Raw genomic sequence first — 20771 nt, forward strand, 5'->3', positions numbered from 1 at the left:
CTTCAAGGAGATCCAACCAGTCCATTCTGAAGATCAGCCCTGGGATTTCTTTGGAAGGAATGATGCTAAAGCTGAAACTCCAGTACTTGGCCACCTCATGCAAAGAATTGACTCATTGGAAAAGACTCTGATTCTGGGAGGGATTGGGGGCAGGAGGAGAAGGGGACGACAGAGGATGAGATGGCTGGATGGCATGGCTGACTCGATGGACGTGAGTCTCAGTGAACTCCAGGAGTTGGTGATGGACAGGGAGGCCTGGCGTGCTGCGATTCATGGGGTCGCAAAGAGTCGGACATGACTGAGCGACTGATCTGATCTGATCTGAAGCTAGCTGTTTAGTACCATGCTTTCCAGCTCAAGGCTGCTTTTCTTCAGTAAATGTACATTTTTCAGTCATCATCCAGTTCTAACTCCTATTAACCCTATAAGTATTGTTTATGCATCATTTCCTATGTAAAGCCTTTCCTGAAATTTCTAAGTCAAATTTAATGCCCCTTCCTCCCATTGCGCTTTCTGCATATCTTTATTTAGAGAACTTCTCAGGTTTTATTGCAATTTAGTATTTTATTTTTCTGCCTACATTTTAATTTGTGAGTCCTCCAAAAATGAATCCTGGGATGTCATGTTCATCTTTGTATTCCCAATACAAAGCACACTGTCAGTCATGTAATAAGCACTCTGTTTTTGACAAATGAGTGGGTTTTAAAAGTCTACTGCTACCCACTTTGTGCCTTTACAAGAATTAGAAGAGGAATAGAAAATTATACAAAAATGCAGATTTTGTTAAAATAAGATACTTTGCTGCCATCTGGAAGGAAATCTGGCATATCCATGCTGTGAGTGGTACCCCTTTACATGCACATCTTTAGTAACTGTGTGCAGTAGCCATCAGTTTCAGAAGCTGTCTCAACTACCTCTTACCTGTATACTTTGGGATTTGTTACTAAACACTTTTTGTCTTGATTTCCCTTGCCTGTAGTATGGTGATCGTAATGCTTGCCTTATTTCCTTGTAAGACTATGACAATTAAATGAGATAAGACACTTTAGAAAATTTTAGTAGGTGTATTTTCTTAAATATTATGAAAGATTTGAAATTTTCTCCATTTTCGGTGATTAATATGTTCAGGCATGATAGAATAAATTTACTATTTTTCGATGTTATTCAGATATGTTGACAAATACAAATTGAATACACTTAGGCTATACAACGTGGTTTGTTTTAAAGGTATCTGACCTGATGATTTAATATACATTGTGATATGATTACCAAAATCACGTTAACTAACACACACAATTTGTATGGAAACACAAAAGACCCAAATAGCCAAAGCACTCTTGAGAAAGAAAAATGGAGTTGGAGGAATTAAGCACCCTGACTTCAGACTATACTACAAAGCTGTAGTCATCAAAACAATATTGTACTGTCACAGAAACAGAAATAGAAATCAGTGGGACAGGGTAGAAAGCCCAGAGATAAGCCCGGGCACCTGTAGTCACCGAATCTGTGACAAAGGAGGCAAGACTCTGCAGTGGAGAAGAGACAGTCTTCAATAAATGGTGCTGGGAAAACTGGACAGCTGCATGTAAAAGAATGAAATTATAATACTCCTAACAACATGTGCAAAAATAAACTCAAAATGGATTAAAAAGAAAGTGTTATATAAAATTTTAAAACCTTAGATAAAAAGTATATTTTTTTCTTCTATCAATAGTGTAAGACGAATGGAATGCAAGCCTTTTCTCAAGGTCTTAATGAACAGCAACATCATTCTCCAGTTAAAAAAGGTAAATTTTTACCATAATTACCAACTTTCATAAAAGATTCATAGCAATCATGTAAAGTTAATATTTGCTTACCTGGAAACCTTATGTACATTAGAAATTTTATTATATTCTTTTGGTTGATTTCTGTATATTACAAATTATAGGTTTGACTGCTCTAAACAGACTATCATTACAGTGACAAGATAGAGGTTTATTTCTGTCTTCTGTAATATGTAAAATTTTAAGCTGGTATATTAATTCTGTTCTGTGAAGTGCTACTAGCCCCAGTATTAAACTGTCCTTGGTTTTACCATCTTTAATACGTGGCTTCCATCTTAATGCCGAAGATGAATGCCTCTGCTCCGGCCATCACATTCTCTTTCTAGCCATCAGGTAGGAAGTAGGGAGGAAGAAGGTTCTTAAAACTATGACTCAGAAGTTGCATATATAACTTCCACTTAATGTCTCATTGGCTGGAACTTAGTCATGCTGTACAAAGCAGACTGGAAAATGTAATCTTTAGCTCTGCAACCAGCTAACTTTATCACTGAAGCAGAAAGGAAGAACTGCTCTTGGGAAAAACCAATAGTCTCTCCCACACCGGCTACTTTTTAATAAAATAAAGGTTTTTTATTAATGTAGTTTCCAAATTTTGTCAACCAATCTATATATGTAATTTACATGTAATTAAACCCTGTTAACATTTTCTTCTAGTACTTAACTTCGTATTCTAAATAAAATAAATTGTTTCTATATTTTTCATTTCTATATTATATTTTGACAACCTCTTTTGGAAGATGAGACTTTATATCTTCTACATCAGTCCCCTCATTTCTTCAGCCCTTCTATCTACTACCCCCTTTCCACCATATAGTTACTAAGTTTCAGTTAGAGTATCATCACTCTTTATATTACATATAACTGTGTAATTGCAGTAGCTTAGCTGAAAAGTGGAAAAGGCAATGGCAGCCCACTCCAGTACTCTGGCCTGGCAAATCCCATGGTAGGCTGAAGTCCATGGGGTCGCTAGGAGTCGGACATGACTGAGCGACTTCACTTTGACTTTTCGCTTTCATGCATTGGACATGGAAATGGCAACCCACTCCAGTGTTCTTGCCTGGAGAATCCCAGGGACGGGGAAGCCTGGTGGGCTGCCGTCTATGGGGTTGCAGAGTCAGACCCCACTGAAGAGACTTAGCAGCAGTAGCAGCAGCTGAGAAGTACATACCTGTTTCATAAAATCCATCCTTTTTTCTGGAGCTCATGTTCACCTTGTTTTTCTATGTAACTATTGTTAATTTTGCCCATCATTTGCTCCAGCAACTCTGCCACACTTATCTATATTTTCCTTATGGTTGGAGAAGACTCTTAAGAGTCCCTTGGACTGCAAGGAGATCCAACCAGTCCATTCTGAAGGAGATCAGCCCTGGGATTTCTTTGGAGGGAATGATGCTAAAGCTGAAACTCCAGTACTTTGGCCACCTTATGCGAAGAGTTGACTCATTGGAAAAGACTCTGATGCTGAGAGGGATTGGGGGCAGGAGGAGAAGGGGACGACAGAGGATGAGATGGCTGGATGGCATCACTGACTCAATGGACGTGAGTCTGAGTGAACTCCGGAAGTTGGTGATGGACAGGGAGGCCTAGCGTGCTGCAATTCATAGAGTTGCAAAGAGTCGGATATGACTGAGCAACTGAACTGAACTGAAAAATGTATGAATTGGTATTGTTTCCTCTGGAGATGATTTTTCTTTTAGACTATTCCATTATCCATTTCCAGTATGGATTAATTCCTCTTCAGTACTACTATAAAGCTGTTGTCTTGGAATGAATTTTACTGTTTTTATCTGGAGACATCCTCTTTGCAATTCTTAGGTTTCTTTTTTCATCTTTTTGTCTTGAAATAAAACTCATCATTTAAGCCATTATAAACGTACAGTGTCATGCAACCATCAGTTCAGTTCAGTTGCTCAGTCATGTCTGACTCTTTGCAACCATATGGACTGCAACACTCCAGACTTCCCTGTCCATCAACTCCCGGAGTTTACTCAAACTCATGTCCATCAAGTTGGTGATGCCATCCAACCATCTCATCCTCTGTCATCCCCTTCTCCTCCCACCTTCAATATTTCCCAGCATCAGGGTCTTTTCAAATGAATCAGTTCTTTGCATCAGATGGCCAAAGTATTGGAGTTTCAGCTTCAGCATCAGTCCTTCCAATGAATATTCAGGACTGATTTCCTTTAGGATGGACAGGTTGGCTCTCCTTGCAGTCCAAGGGACTCTCAAGAGTCTTCACCAATACCACAGTTCAAGAGCATCAATTCTTCAGCGCTCAGCTTTCTTTATGGTCCAACTCATCACATCCATACATGACTACTGGAAAAACCATAGCCTTGACTAGACGGACTTTTTATTGGCAAAATAATGTCTCTGCTTTTTAATATGCTGTCTATGTTGGTCATAGCTTTTCTTCCAAGTAGCAAATGTCTTTTAATTTCATGGCTGCAGTCACCATCAGCAGTGTTTTTGGAGCCCCCAAAAATAAAGTCTGTCACCGTTTTCATTGTTTCCCCATCTATTTGCCATGAAGTGATGGGACTGGATGCCATGATCTTAGTTTTTTGAAAATTGAGTTTTAAGCCAAGTTTTTTTAAGGACAGACTTTTTGGCACAGTGGGGGAAGGAGAGGGTTGAATGATGTAAGAGAGTAGCATTGAAACATATACCATATGTATATGTTACCATATGTAAAATAGATAGCCAGTGGGAACGTGCTGTATGATGCAGGGAACCCAGTGCCCATGATCAGTGACAACCTACAGGTGTGGGATGGGGATGGAGTTGGGAAGGAGGTTTAAGAGGGAGGGGACATATGTATACTTACAGCTGATTCGTGTTGATATATGGCTGAAACCATCACAATATTGTAACATAATTATCCTCCAGTTTAAGACCACAAAGTTTTTAAAAATGAAAAGAAAACAACTGAATACCCAAATAGATACATGAAGCAAAGTCTTGAAGGGACCAAAATGCAAGAGTTTCTTCCCCACAGATTTGATATCATTCTTCTGGTATATGGATGTGTTCACCCACCTGGAAACTTTCCAGAGCCTGCACTTTTTTTCTTAAACAGGTTTGTTTTTAAATTTTCATTTATTTATTTTTGACTGTGCTGGGTCTTGACTGCTGCATGGGCTTTTCTCTATTTGCGGCAAGCACGGGCTACTCTCGAGTTGCAGTGCGTGGGCTTCTAGTTGCGGGCCTCTCTTGTTGCTGAGCACGAGCTCTGTGGTGCACGGGCTTTAGCAGTTGTGGCTCCCGGTCTCTAGAGCACAGACTCAATAGCTGTGCACGGGCTTAGTTGCTCTGCGGGCTATGGGATCTTCCTGGATTAGGATCAGACCTACATCTGCTGCATTGATGGGTGGATTCTTTAATATTGAGCCACCAGGGAAGCCCCCAAACCTTGTAATTTGGGGATTTTTTTGGAAGCTTCATCACATAGGCACAGTCTATCTTTAATTCAGTCTCCAACCCCTGTCCCCTTCAGAGGATGTAGGAGTGTGGCTGAAAGGTCCATGCTTCTCATCATTGCTTCGTCTTCCAGCTGACCAACCACTACCCATGATCCCACCAAGAATCATCTCATTAGAACAGAAGACCAAATCACCCAGAAAATTTTAAGGAATTTAGGAGCTCTATTAGGAACCCAGAGTCAAGTAACAAATATTAGAATGAAAGATGCTCTTAAGTTTTCTTATCACTTAGGAAATTACAAGGAAAAGAATCTCTGTACCAGGAACCAGAGCAGTATATATTTTTTCTATTATTTCACAATATGGAAATCTCAGTTGCCAATCCTTTTCTGTTAGCATTTTAAAAATTACAGCTCCACTATTTCTGACCCAGTAAATGTCTAATATAGACCAAGATGGTGATAGTCTCTGATGAGAAATCTGCAGATATTTGACTCATTCTTCCCCTTAAAGTTAGGGATCCTATCTTGTAGCTTTGTCACCATTACCTCAAATAGTCCTTGATTCACAGTAGGTATACAATAGATGTTTCTTGAATTCATGTTGATTATATAAATTTTTCATAAGTTAATACAAAAATATAAAGATAGGCTTATTAGAGTTCCACTTTGGCAGGATATGAATTGCCCAATAGGTATTATGCCTGCTATATTTTATAAGATTTCTCTACTACTTGTGAATAACCAGATTAAAGAAGCCATGCATTTCCAATTTTCTGAAATTTTTCCATGGTTAATTGGCTTTGTTTCCATGTAAAAGGAAAATTGGAGGCAGTAGATGTTTGTCAGAGTTTTTTCCCCTCCCTTCTCCTTTATGTAAAAACTACTTACTATTTTACAAAATAATGGACTGATAATAGACATCCAGTAAGAAATGAGTCAAAGGTGTTCTGAGAGACTCTGTGCTCTCAGAACAGAGAGCACAAGATCTGTGTGCTCAACATTACGTTTGATGTTCCATATCTACAGAGAGAATCAAATACAGCAGAGATTTCCTGTTGAAGCTCTCAAGTGTTTCCATCTGCAGAAAAAAACCAGACTTTCTGCCTGATCATCCCATTGTACTTCAAAAACCAGTAAGTAATTTTCTAATTTTGTATCATTTTAATTCTCAATATATACTAGAGGTTTTCATATTATTTTAATTCTAAAATATTTGCCTTTTAAACATTTTTAATCTTTCTAATTGTTAAATATAATTCAGAAAAGTACATAAATCTAAATATATGACCAATTATGTAACTAATTACCACTGTTGTCAAGAAATAGGATGGAATTACATTTTAGGAAATACTTTTCTGTTGAAAGGTCATGGAAGGAGATCCTATGTTATCTTCTAGAAGTGTTATTGTTTTGTTTTTCAACTGACTTTTATAATTGATTTTACTATAGGTTGTGAGAGGCACAGGAGATTTTACTATATGTTATGAGATACAGGTGAAGTTTTATTTTTTACTGCATGGATATCAAGTCATCCTAGCAATATCTAGCAAAAGGATAGACCTGCCATCTATTTTATATTTATGTGTGGTCTGTTTATGGGCTGTCTGTCCTGTTCAGTTACTTGTTTTATACAATAGGACCACATGTTCTGCAACATGACTTTGTTGTTTCTTTGCCTTTATTTTTTTAAACATTTTATTGCCTATAGTCAATTAACAATGCTGCGTTAATTTTAAGTGGATAGTAAAAGGACTCAGCCATTACATATACGTGTATCCATTCTCCCACAAACTCCCCTCCCATCCAGGCCTCCACATAACACTGAGAAGAGTTCTCTGTGCTGTACAGTAGGACCTTGTTGGTTATCCATCGTAAATAGAGCAATGTGTACATGTCGATCCCAACTTCCCTAACCATCCCTCACCCCATCCTTATCCCACTGGCAACCATAAATTTTTCTTTGTGAGTCTGTTTCTGTTTTGTAAAGTTCATTTGTATCATTTCTTTTTGGATTCATATAAGGGATGTCATATGATATTTCTTCTTCTCTGTCAGAGTTACTTCACTCAATATGACAATCTCTAGGTCCATCCATGTCACTGCACCTGACATTATTTCATTATTTGTAATCGCGATTTGTATATATGTACCACATCATCTTTATCCATTCCTCTATCAACAGCCAGTTAGGTTGTTTCCATGTCTTAGCTGTTGTAAACAGTGCTGCAGTGAACACTGAGGTGCATGTATCCTTTCAGACCATGTGTCTCTCTGGATATATGCCTAGGAGTGAGACTGTAGGGTCATATGGTAGCTCTGTTGTTGCTGTTGTTCAGTTACTGAGTCATATCTGACTCTGCAACCCCATGGACGGCAGCACGCCAGGCTTCCCTGTCCTTCACCATCTTCAAGAGCTTGCTCAAGCTCATGTGCATCGAGTCGGTGATGCCATCCAACTGTCTTATCCTCTCTCATCCCCTTCTCCTTCCTTCAATCCTTCCCAGCATCAGCGTCTTTTCTGATGAATCGGCTCTTCGCATCAGGTGACCCATGTATTGGAGCTTCAACTTCAGCATCAGTCCTTCCAGTGAATATTCAGGGTTGACTTCCTTTAGCATTGACTGGCTTAATCTCCTTGCAGTCCAAGGGACTCTCAAGAGTCTTCTCCAACACCACAGTTCAAAAGCATCAATTCTTCAGCACTCAGCCTTCTTTATGGTCCGACTCTCATTTCCATACATGCTGCTGCTGCTGCTGCTATGTCTCTTCAGTCATGTCCGACTCTGTGCAACCCCATAGACAGCAGCCCACCAGGCTCCCTTGTCCCTGGGATTCTCCAGGCAAGAATACTGGAGTGGGTTGCCATTTCCTTTTCCAATGCATGAAAGTGAAAGGTAAAAGTGAAGTCGCTCAGTCGTGTCCAACTTGTAGCAACCCCATGGACTGCAGCCTACCAGGCTCCTCCGTCCATGGGATTTTCCAGGCCAGAGTACTAGAGTGGGGTGCCATTGCCTTCTCTGATCCATACATGACTACTGGAAAAACTATAGCTTTGACTATGTGGACCTTTGTTGGCAAATTTATGTCTCTGCTTTTTAATACGCTATCTAGGTTTGTCATAGCTTTTTCTTCCAAGGAACAAGCGTCTTTTAATTTCATAGCTGCAGTCACCATCTGCAGTGATTCTGGAGCTGAAGAAAATAAAGTCTGTCACTGTTTCCTTTGTTTCCCCATCTATTTGCCATGAAGTGATAAGACCAGATGCTACTTTTAGTCTTTTAAGGAACCTCCATACTGTTCTCCATTAGTGCTGTACCAATTTATATTCTCACCAACATTTTAGTGTGGATTTTTGATAATAGCCATTTTGACTGATGTGAAATAATCTCATTGTATTTTTGATTTGCATTTCTCTAATAACTAAGTAGAGACCCTTGTTGGGCACATTATTTGCAAATATTTTATCCCAGTCTGGGGTTGTCTTTTCACTTTGTTTATGGTTTTCTTTGCTGTGCACAACCTTTTCAGTTTAATTAGGTCTCATTTGTTTATATTTGTTTTTATTTCCATTATTGTGGGAGATGGAATGAAAAAGATTGCTAAGATTTATGTCAGTGAGTATTCTGCCTATATTTTCCTTTGGGAGTTTTATTCTGTCTGGTCTCACATTTAAGCCTTTAATCCATTTTGAGATTTTTTTGTGTATGTGTTAAAGAATGACCTAATTTTATTTTTTGACATGCAGCTGTCCAATTTTTCCAACATCATTTGTTGAAGAGACTGTCTTTTTACCAGTGTATAGTCATCCCCTTTGCCATAGATTAATTGATCATAGGTGCATGGGTTTATTTCTGGGCTGTTATACTGATCTATTTTTCTCTTTTTGTGCCAGTACCATACTGTTGTGATTACTGTAGTTTTGTAATATAGTCTGAAATCAACAGCCTGATTCCTCTAGCTCTGTTTTTCTTTCTCAAGATTGCTTTGGCCATTTGGGGTCTTTTGTGTCTCTATACAAAATTTAAGATTTTTTGTTCTAATTCTGTGAAAAAATGCCATTGGTGATTTAATAGGGATTGCATTGAATTTGTAGATTGCCTTGGGTAGTATAGTCATTTTGACGATATTGATATTTCCATTCCATGAACATGGTATATTTTTTCCTTCTGTTTGTGTCTTCAGTTTCTTTCACTGGCATCTTATAGTTTTCAGAATACAAGCCTTTGTGTCTTTAGGTAAGTTTATTCCTAAGTATTTTATGCAGTGATAAATGGGATTGTTTCTTGAATTTCTTGTTCTCATCTTTCATTGTTAGTATATAGAAATGCAGTGGATTTCTGTGTATTAATTTTGTAACCTGCAGGTTTATCACATTCATTGATGAGCTCTAATAGTTTTTTGGTAGAATCTTTAAGATATTCTATGTATAGTATCATGTCATCTGCAAACAGTGAAAAGTTTAACTTATTCTTTTCCAATTTGAATTCCCTTTATTTTTCTTGTCTGATTGCTGTAACTCGGATTTCCAAAACTGTGTTGAATAAAATTGGTAAGAGTGGACATCCTTGTCTTACTTGTGGTTTTAGAGGAGATGCTTTCAACTTTGCACCATTGAGTACGGTGTTAGTTGCAGGTTTGACATATATGGTGTTTATTATATTGAGGTATATTCAATCTGTGCCCACTTTCTGGAGAGTTTTTGTCATAAATGGGTATTGAATTTTGTCAAAATATTTTTCTGCATCTATTAAGATGATTGTATGGTTTTTATTATGTGGTGTATCAAATTGATTGATTTGTGTATACTGAAGAATCCTTGCATTCCTGGGATAAATCCTACTTGGTCATGATGTATGATCCTTTTAATGTGTTGTCAGATTCTGTTTGCTAGGATTTTTTTGAAGATTTTTGCATCTGTGTTCATCAGTGATTTTCTTTTCTTATGGTGTCTGTCTAGTTTTGGTATGGTGATGGTGGCCTCATAGAATGAGTTTGTGAGTTTTCTTTGCAATTTTTGGAACAGTTTCAGAAGGATAGGTGTTAGCTCTTCTCTAAATGTTTGATGGTATTCACTGTGAAGCCATCCAGTCCTTGAATTTTGTTGTTAGAAGTTTTTTTTTTTTAATGACAGTTTCAATTTCAGTTCTTTGATTGGTCTGTTCATATTTTCTGCTTTTTCCTGGTTCAGTCTTGAGAACTCTAACCTTTCTAAGAATTTGTCCATTTCTTCCAGGTTGTCCATTTTATTGGCATTTAGTTGGTTGTAGTAATCTCTTATGATCCTTAGTATTTCTGTGGTGACAGTTGTCACTTCTCATTTTCATTTCCAACTGTATTGAGTTTTCTCTTTTTTTTCTTGATGACCCTGGATAAAGGTTTATCAAATTTGTTTATCTTTTCAGAGAAACAGCATTTAGTTTCATTGTTCTTTCTTATTATTTTCTTTGTCTCCATTTCATTTATTTCTGCTCTGATCATTATGATTTTTTCCTTCTATTAACTTTAGGTTTTGTTTGTTCTTTCTCTAATTGTTTTAGTTGTAAGGTTAGGTTGTTTATTTTTCTTGTTTCTTGAGGTAAAATTGTATTTCTATAAACTTCTGTATTAGAACTGCTATTGCAGCATCCCATAGGTTTTGGATCATTGTGCTTTCATTTTCATTTTTCTTTAGGCATTTTTTAATTTCTTTTTTGATTTATTCAGTGATCCATTGTTTGTTTAGTAACATATGGTTTAGCTTCCTCCTGTTTGTATTTTTTATATTTTTTTTCTTGTGGTTTACTTCTAATCTCATTGTGTTGTGATCTGTGATTGGCAGTCAAGTGATGCTTCCCCTTAGGAAGCATCACTACGAACAAAGCTAGTGGAGGTGATGGAATTCCAGTTGAGCTATTTCAAATTCTGAAAGATGACGCTGTGAAAGTGCTGCACTCAACATGCCAGCATATTTGGAAAACTCAGCAGTGGCTACAGGACTGGAAAAGGTCAGTTTTCATCCAATACCAAAAAAAGGCAATGCCAAAGAATGCTCAAACTACCACACAATTGCACTCATCTCACACGCTAGTAAAGTAATGCTCAAAATTCTCCAAGCCAGGCTTCAGCAGTACATAAACCATGAACTTCCTGATGTTCAAGCTGGTTTTAGAAAAGGCAGAGGAACCAGAGATCAAATTGCCAACATCTGCTGGATCATCACAAAATCAAGAGAGTTCCAGAAAAACATCTATTTCTGCTTTATTGACTATGCCAAAGCCTTTGACTGTGTGGATCACAATAAACCTTGGAAAATTCTGAAAGAGATGGGAGCACCAGACCACCTGACCTTCCCTCTTGAGAAACCTGTAGGCAGGTCAGGAAGCAAAAGTCAGAACTGGACATGGAACAACAGACTGGTTCCAAATAGGAAAAGGAGTACATCAAGGCTGTATTATTGTCACCCTGCTTATTTAACTTATATGCAGAGTACATCATAAGAAACGCTGGGCTGGAGGAAGCACAAGCTGGAATCAAGACTGCCGGGAGAAATATCAATAACCTCAGATATGCCAATGACACCACCCTTATGGCAGAAAGTGAAGAAGAACTAAGGAGCCTCTTGATGCAAGTCAAAGAGGAGAGTGAAAAAGTTGGCTTAAAGCTCAACATTCAGAAAACTAAGATCATGGCATCTGGTCCCATCACTTCAATGGCAAATAGATGGGGAAACAGTGGCTGACTTTATTTTTGGGGGCTCCACAATCACTGCAGATGGTGATTGCAGCCATGAAATTAAAAGATGCTTACTCCTTGGAAGGAAAGTTATGACCAAACCTCAGTTCAGTTCAGTCGCTCAGTCATGTCCAACTCTTTGCGACCCCATGAATTGCAGCACGCCAGGCCTCCCTGTCCATCACCATCTCCTGGAGTTCACTCAGACTCTCGTCCCTCCAGTCAGTGATACTATCCAGCCATCTCATCCTCTGTCGTCCCCTTCTCCTCCTGCCCCCAATCCCTCCCAGCATCAGAGTCTTTTCCAATGAGTCAACTCTTTGCATGAGGTGGCCAAAGTACTGGAGTTTCAGCTTTAGCATCATTCCTTCCAAAGAAATCCCAGGGCTGATCTCCTTCAGAATGGACTGGTTGGATCTCCTTGCAGTCCAAGGGACTCTCAAAAATTTTCCCAACACCACAGTTCAAAAGCATCAATTCTTTGGTGCTCAGCTTTCTTCACAGTCCAACTCTCACATCCATACATGACCACTGGAAAAATCATAGCCCTGACTAGATGGACCTTTGTTGGCAAAGTAATGTCTCTGCTTTTGAATATGCTATCTAGGTTGGTCATAAGTTTTCTTCCAAGGAGTAAGCGTCTTTTAATTTCATGGCTGCAGTCACCATCTGCACTAACCAGATGGTTGGATGGCATCACTCACTCGATGGACATGGGTTTGGGTAGACTCCGGGAGTTGGTGATGGACAGGGAGGCCTGGCATGCTGCTATTCATGGGGTCGCAAAGAGTCGGACACGACTGAGCGACTGAACTAAACTGTGATTGGATAAATACTTGATATGATTTTATTTTCTTATATTTATCAAGGCTTACTTCACATGGTTCAGCATGTGGTCAGCCCTGGAGAATGTTCTGTGTGCACTTCGGCTTCTGCTTCTGCGTATTCTGCTGCTTTAGGATGGGAAGTTTTATAAATATCAGTTAAATGTATCTGGTGTAATGTGTCACTAACCCTGTGTTTTTTATTGATCTTCTGTCTGGACGATCTCTCCATTGATGAAAGTGGGGTGTTAAATTCCTCCAGTACTATTGTGTTACTGTCAATTTTTTTCCTTTATGGATGTTAGTATTTACATTATATATTGAGGTGCCCCTGTGTTAGGTGCATATATTTTACAATTGTTACATCTTCTTAGACTGATCCCTTTATCATTAGGAACTATCTTTTTTTTGTCTAGTATAACAGTCTTTGTTTTAAAGTCAATTTTGTCTGATATGAGTATTGATAACTCCATTTTCTTTTGATTTCCATTTGTGTGGTATACCTTCTACCCCCTCACTTTCCCTATGTTTGTGTTTCTAGATCTGAGGTTGGTCTCTTATAGACAGCATATATACTTGTCTTGTTTTTGTATCCACCCTACCAGGCTTTGTCTCTTGACTGGCACATTTAATCTATTTACATTTATGGGTAATTATCAATATGTGTATTTCTGTTGCCATTTTCTTAATTATTTTGGGTTTGTTTTTGTAGGCCTTTTTTCTTCCCCCCTCTTTTGTTCTCCTGTGGTTTGGTGACCAGCATCTTTAGTGTTGTGTTTGGGTAGCTTTTTCTTTTGTGTCTTTAGGTTTCCAGAAGGTCTTGGAATAGGAAATGACAACCCACTCCAGTATTCTTACCTGGAGAATCCCATGGACAGAGGAGCTTGGCAGGCTACAGTCCATGCAGTTGCAGAGATTCAAACAACTGAGCAGCTGAGCATAGGGAAGTTTTTTTGGTTTGTTTTGTTTTTAATTAATTGAAGGATAATTGCTGTATAGAATTTTGTTTTCTGTGAAACATCAATAGGAATCTGCCATAGGTATACACATGTCCCCTCCCTCCTGAACCTCCCTCCCATCTCCCTCCCCATCCCACCCTTCTAGATTGTCACAGAGCCCGTTTGAGTTCCCTGAGTCATACAGCAAATTCCCGTTGGCTATCTATTTTACATATGGTCATTTAAGTTTCCCTTTCAGTGTCTCCATGCATCCCACCGTCTCCCTCCTCCCCTGCCCCCATGCCCTTAGGTCTGTTCTCTATGTCTTTCTCCATTGCTGCCCTGGAAATAAATTCATCAGTGTCATCTTTCTAGATTCCATATATATGCATTAGTATATGATATTTATATTTCTCTTTCTGGCTTACTTGTACCACAGCTTCTTTATCCATTCATCTGTTGATGGGTATCTTGGTTGTGTTCATGTTCTAGCTATTATGAATAGTGCTGCAGTGAACACTGGCGTACATGTGTCTTTTTGCAGTTTTGGTTTCTTCAGGGTTTATGTCTAGTAGTGGGATTGCTGGGTCATGTGGTGGTTTTATTCCTATTTTTTAAGGAAATTTTACTATAACAGTACATATATCCACAAGTTTTTTCTTTTTTTTTTTTCAAGTTAGTACTCTTTCCTGCTTAGAGGAATTCCTGTAACGTTTGTTGCAAAGTTGGTCTGGTGCTTTTGTTTATCATTTTGTTTGTCTTAGCTTTTGTTGGTCTGTAAAGCTTTTGATTTCTCCGTCAACTCTGAATGAGAGCTTTGCTGGGTAGATTATTCTTGGTTGTAGTTTCTTCCCTATTATCACTTTAAATATATCATGCCACTCCCTTTTGCTTGCAGAGTTTCTGCTGAGAATTCCGCCAATAACCTTATGGGAGTTCCTCTTGTATAGGATTTGTCCTTTTCCCTTCTTGTTTTAATATTTTATGTTTGTCTTTGATTTTTGTCAATTTGATTACTATGTGTCTCAGTGTGTTCTTCCTCGGGTTTATTCTATCTGGGACTCTCTTTGCTTCCTTGACTTGATTGACTGTTTCCTTTCCCATGTTATTTTCTCAGGCCTTTCCCTTTCTCTTCTTCTAGGACCCCTATGATTTGAATGTTGGCATGTTAAATATTGTCACAGAGGTCTCTGAGACTGTCCTCATTTATTTCATCCTTTTTTATTGTGCTCCTCAGCAGTTGTTTTCACCATTCTATCTTTCAACTCACTTATCCATTCTTCTGCCTCAGTTATTCTGCTATTGTTTCCTTCTAGTGTATTTTATATTTCAGTTATTGTATTTATCTCTGTTTGTTCTTTAGTGCTTTTGCTTAATTGCTCAGTCATGTTTGCCTCTTTGCAACCCCATGGACTGTAGCCTGCCAGGCTCCTCTGTCCATGGGATTCTCCAGGCAAGGATATTGGAGTGGGTTGCCATGTCCTTCTCCAGGAGATCTTCCTGACCCAGGGATCAAACCAGGTCCCATGCATTGCAGGCAGATTCTTTACCGGCTGAGCTTTTGTTTAACATCTCTTGCATCTTCTCAAACTTTGCCTCCGTTCTTTTCCCCAGATCCAGGTCATTTTCACTCTTGTGATTCTGAATCCTTTTTCTGGAAGGTTGCCTATCTCCACTGCGTTTGGGTTTTTTTTGGAGAGGTTCTGTCTTGTTCCTTCATCTGTTTATGATCCTCTCCCTTTTTTGTTTAACTTTCTGTGGTTATGGTTTTTCTTTTAGAGGCTGCAGGATTGTAGTTCTTTTTGTTTCTGCTCTCTGCCCTTTAGTGAATGAGGCTACCTAGGAAGCTGTGCAAGCTTCCTGATGGGAGGGACTGGTGGTGGGTGGAACTGGGTCTTGTGTGGTTATCAGGGGCCATGCTCGCTGAAGCTTTCATCTGCTTTTCTGCTGATGGTTGGGGCTGCTGTCCCTCCCTGTTAGCTGTTTGGCCTGAAGCAACCCAGCCTTGGAACCTACAGGGTTCACATTATTTTGGACAAATCATATACACTGAAATTGAGTTTACTTCTATTTTTTGCATTAATAACATTGTTAAAAAATTAGGTACTACAGAAAAAGAACTGGTTTGGAGTATAATCTGTTTTAAAATGAATTGCATATGTTCTATGAAAAAAGTATTTTTTTTGACAAATTCCAGTTACTTTAATAGTTTCTATAGAAACATGCATTTAGATCTGCAAACAATAAGCCACAGAATTTGTTCAATAAAATAATTATTAAAAGCTACATTCATTCAACCCAATTGGTGAATTAACATTTTCTTCTTTATTACAGGAAAACAACCAAAGCTTTAAGTAGCATTTTAAGAACATATGTATTTGAAGATAAAGAATTATTCATTTTCTATTTTGGACACCTGCAAATGAAGTGGATCTAGTAACAATAACTGTAATGACTGTGCCAATTCAATTTATTTTTAATTTCGATGGTTGGGTATTTGGTTTCTCCTAAAATGAGAAAGAGATTTAAACCTTAAAAATTTTCTAATCAGTTTCAGCTTTGTAGGCAGTTTCCTGCATAAATTGGGAAGTAACACTGAAAAGTAAGAATTTGGTTAGTGAAATGGGAAGACTGTGTATTTATAATTTGAATGCTACTTGCAATTTTTTGTTTTTCATCACTTGTAATAATGGAATGGAAATGTAAGCTGTAAAGATTCACAAATATAAAGTATTTGCTACGATGTATATATGATACATAATTTCTTGTTGCTTTAAAGTTGCTTTTGTTTTGTTTCCCACTGATTTCATACTAGCACTTGAAAGGATCTTTACAATCTCCATAGAGGCTTAGAATAATTCAGGATGTTCAATGAACAGTTCTCAATGACAGGAGGTAGAATATTTTAAGAGGTATTTCTTTTCAAATATATGATTGATCTCTAGATTTGTGATAACAACATTGTCTAAGATTCTTTTATTTCCACAAGAGGAATAATTGAGGCATTTGCAAATAATTGAGGTGCATTAAATTTCAATTCTGTAATTTCTTATAGCAACAACATGTATGGATGAAGAATCTGGGGGGTTAAACTTTTAGCTCCTAGAAATTTTATACAATAAACCTGCAATTTGTCGTTCTGGATATTATTCTTTAAAAAAAAAAAAAAGTTCCAGCACAGTGTCACAGATACTGAAAACTGCTGATATAAAGGTAAGGTAAACTCTCCCTGGTTTGAATCTCTCAGGTCCCTGGGTCCATTGGCAAGGAATCCAAGGACATCATTTGTCAGAAAGTTTATCTTAAACTGAATGCTGAACTCCTAAAACCATGACCTTTTTCTTCACTTGTCTTTGGGCTTGTTACCCAGATTCAAACTTTAGTCCAAGGTTTCCCATCTTGGTCTTTATTATACTACTTTTCACTGTTTTGTTCCCCAGAAAAAGATTGCTCTTTAAATAGAAAAAAAGCCTTCACTAGCCATAAATTTATTAGTTTACTTAAAAATGAGTATAACCTACGGTCCAATTTTTTTCACTTGTTTTTGCCCTATTATTTCTGTTTTATCATAGGTTCTAGTATTTATATGTGTATGATACACACACACTTTCACATACATACACCAAAATGCATGTAATTCATAGAAGAGCTAGGGTCATGTCAACAAAAAAGTAATTAAAAAGATTTACCATATAATTAACTTGGTTTGCTTTATTTATCTATTCTTAAAGGCTTTTGACTCTACTTAAAAAACGGATAGAACCTATTCCAATTTGGAATCTAAAGTGCCCTTTACTTAGCACTGTTATTGAGAGCAGAACCCTTTTGAAGTCATACTACCATTCCACTTGGAAACTGCCTAGTATCCACAGAACTTGATGTATTTTCTGAATCTACTGAAATGGACCGGCCAGAAAAATATTTTGATTGGCTATAGTTTGTATTTTCGTAATCATTTATAACCAGGATTTTCAAGAAGATTTGTATATCAAAAGTCCCCAAGGTTTCAAACTCTTTTGATCCTTTCTTACTGTATATAATCAAAGTGAGACTGCAGAGACTGTTTTATTATCTCTTTGCCTTTGTACATACATACAGCATATTTAAATAATCATTGTATATCTCTATTCGTATTGTTCTTTGCTTTGTATATAAATTAAAACAGTTGAGCCAGGTGTTGTTTCATAGTGTTTTCACGTTTAGAAATGACCAGACACACACACACACACACAATATGACTATGTATGTCAATATTCACTACCTACTTCTAGTAGAAGCTGTGGAAAATTCTTTAATTTTATTTGACTTGATTGAGGGTATATAAAGGTCTTTGTTAGACTTTATATTAGTTTATGTTATATAAACTTTTATATTTAAAAAGTAAAATTTTAGTTCAGCCTTTATTTTTGTCTGAGTTATCCAACAGTTAAAAAAATAGGAAAAATTCACTTTATATTTGCTTCCCAGAGGACCTGTAGTTTCAAAGGAATTTGGACTAGAGAATAACATGGTAACAAATTTCTATATGCATTGAATTTTCATTAGCAGTATTTATCAGAATAAAGACATTATATTAAAAATACTTCATTTATGAGCTTGTACAGCAGAGTATATAAGGTACATAGTCTTAGTTGATCTAGTGATGCTGAGATTAGTCATTCTAGGGTTGAAACAGTAAAATAGATGTTTTTTGTCCACTACATATTTTATTATTTCCCTGAAGTTTTATACGTATTTTATAATTCTTTGTTCACTTAGGTTAAAATTTTGGTTTTAAAACATTTGAAATTGTTGTTGTTTAGTCACTAAGTCATGTCTGACTCTCTGAGACCTCATGGATCTGCATGCTAGTTTCCTCTCTCCACTATCCCCAAGAGTTTGCTCAAAACCATATTCATTGAGTTGGTGTTGCTATCTAACCACCTCATCCTCTGTCGCCCTCTTCTCCTTTTGCCTTAAATCTTTCCCAGCATCAGGGTCTTTTCCAATGAGTCAGCATTTTGCATCAGATGGCCAGAATACTGGGGCTTCAGCAACAGTCCTTCCAATGAATATTCGGGGTTCATTTCCTTTTAGTAGTGATGGGTTTGATCTCCTTGCTGTCCAAGGGACTCTCATGAGTCTTCTTTAACACAGTTTGAAGGCATCAGTTCTTCAGCACTCAGCCTTCTTTATGGACCAGCTCTCACATCTGTACACGCTGTTGCTGCTGCTAAATCACGTCAGTCGTGTCCGACTCTGTGCAGCCCCATAGACCGCAGCCCACCAGGCTCCTCTGTCCCTGGGATTCTCCAGGCAAGAATACTGGAGTGGGTTGCCATTTCCTTCTCCAGTGCAGAAAAGTGAAAGTGAAGTTGCTCAGGCGTGTCTGACTCTTCTCGACCCCACTGACTGTAGCCTACTAGGCTCCTCCGTCCATGGGATTTTCCAGGCAAGAGTACTGGAGTGAGGTGCCATTGCCTTCTCCACATCTGTACATGACCCCTGGAAAAACCACAGCTTTGACTATACAGATCTTTGTTGGCAAAGTGATGTCTCCTCTTTTTAATATGCTGTCTAGGTTTGTCATAGCTTTCCTTCCAAGGAACAAGTGTCTTTTAATTTTATGGCTGCAGTCACCATCTGCAGTGATTTTGGAGCCCAAGGAAAGAAAGTCTGTCACTGCTTCCACTTTTCTTCCTTCTATTTGCCAAGTGATGGGACCAGATGCCATGATCTTAGTTTTTTGAATGTTGAGTTTTAAGCCAGGTTTTTTACTCTCTGCTTGCACCCTCATCAAGAGGCTCACTTTCTGCCTTTAGAAGAGTATTATCTGCATATCTTAGGTTATTGATTTTTCTCCTGGCAGTGTTGATTCCAGCTTGTGATTCATTCAGCCCAGCATTTCACATTATGTGATCTGCATAGAAGTTAAATAAGCAGTGTGACAATATGCAGCTTTGTCCTCGTTTCCCAATTTTGAACCAGTGTGTTGTTCCATGTCTGGTTTTAACTGTTGCTTCTTGTACTGCATACATGTTTCTCAGGAGACAGGTAATGTGGTCTGATGGCTTAAAGAGATGGGAATGTCTTTAAGAATTTTCCATAGTTTGTTGTGATTCCACACAGTCAAAGGCTTTCTGCGGGTGGTGGTTTAGTTGCTAAGTCGTGTCTGACCCTTACGACCCAATGGACTAGAGCCTGCCAGGCTCCTCTGTCCATTGGATTCTTCAGGCAAGAATACTGGAGTGGGTTGCCATTTCCTTCTCCAGGGGAAATCAAAGGCTTTAGTGTAGTCAGTGAAGCAGAAGTAGATATTTTTCTGGAACTCCGCTGCTTCCTCTGTGATCCAGCAATTGTTGGCATTTTGATCTCTGGTTCCTCTGCCTCTTTGAAACCCAGCTTGTTCATGTAGAAGTTCTAGGTTCACATACTGCTGAGGCCTAGCTTAAGGGATTTGGAGCATAACCTTGCTAGCATGTGAAATAAGTACAATTGTATGCTACTTTGAGCATTCTTTGGCATTGTCCTTCTTTGGGATTGGAATGAAAATTGACCTTTTCCAGTCCTGTGGCCACTGCTGAGTTTATTACTTAAATGCAAATGTCTATTCTTCATAAGAAAATTTAGACTTCTGGACCATGTGCCAAAAATTTTGAACCACATTTTCTTAAAGTAAAGCTGCCCTCTTTTCTTGATATGTTTAACTTACATGCATGGAATGATGATACCAATACATGGTAATGCATGGTATAATGGTGTTGCATTACTAAATGATACCATGTCACAAAACTATAACTTGACAGATGGATAAAAAGTCAATTATAGTGAAGGCTGGTATATGCTCATGTATTAATACTAACTTTTCTAAGCTTAAACAGCAGAAAGATATTTCTCACAATTTTAGACACTAAAAGTCCAAAATAGAGTGCTAGCAGAGTTGGCTTCCTTGAGACCTTCCTCCTCGGCTCACTGTTGGCTACCTTCTTGCTGTGTCCTTGTGGCCTTTTCTCTATGCACCCGCATCCCTGCTGTCTGTCTCTCTGGGTATATAAGGGTTTCAGCCATT

At 38.1% G+C, this 20771-nt stretch overlaps 1 protein-coding gene across 1 annotated transcript in view; it reads left to right on the plus strand.

Moving 5' to 3' along the window:
- The window catches only part of LOC105004433 (chromosome unknown open reading frame, human C8orf88), a 34421-nt gene extending 18340 nt beyond the window's left edge, over window positions 1-16081 (plus strand). The window contains exons 4-6 of the mRNA XM_010862055.1: window positions 1715-1787; window positions 6277-6383; window positions 16058-16081. Coding sequence (XP_010860357.1) covers window positions 1715-1787; window positions 6277-6383; window positions 16058-16081 — 204 coding nt within the window. The remainder of the gene's footprint in view (window positions 1-1714; window positions 1788-6276; window positions 6384-16057) is intronic.
- Window positions 16082-20771: the final 4690 nt, after the last annotated feature.

Source organism: Bison bison, unplaced genomic scaffold (assembly GCF_000754665.1).
Source record: "Bison bison bison isolate TAMUID 2011002044 unplaced genomic scaffold, Bison_UMD1.0 scf7180017858048, whole genome shotgun sequence".
Classification (NCBI taxonomy): Eukaryota; Metazoa; Chordata; class Mammalia; order Artiodactyla; family Bovidae; genus Bison; species Bison bison.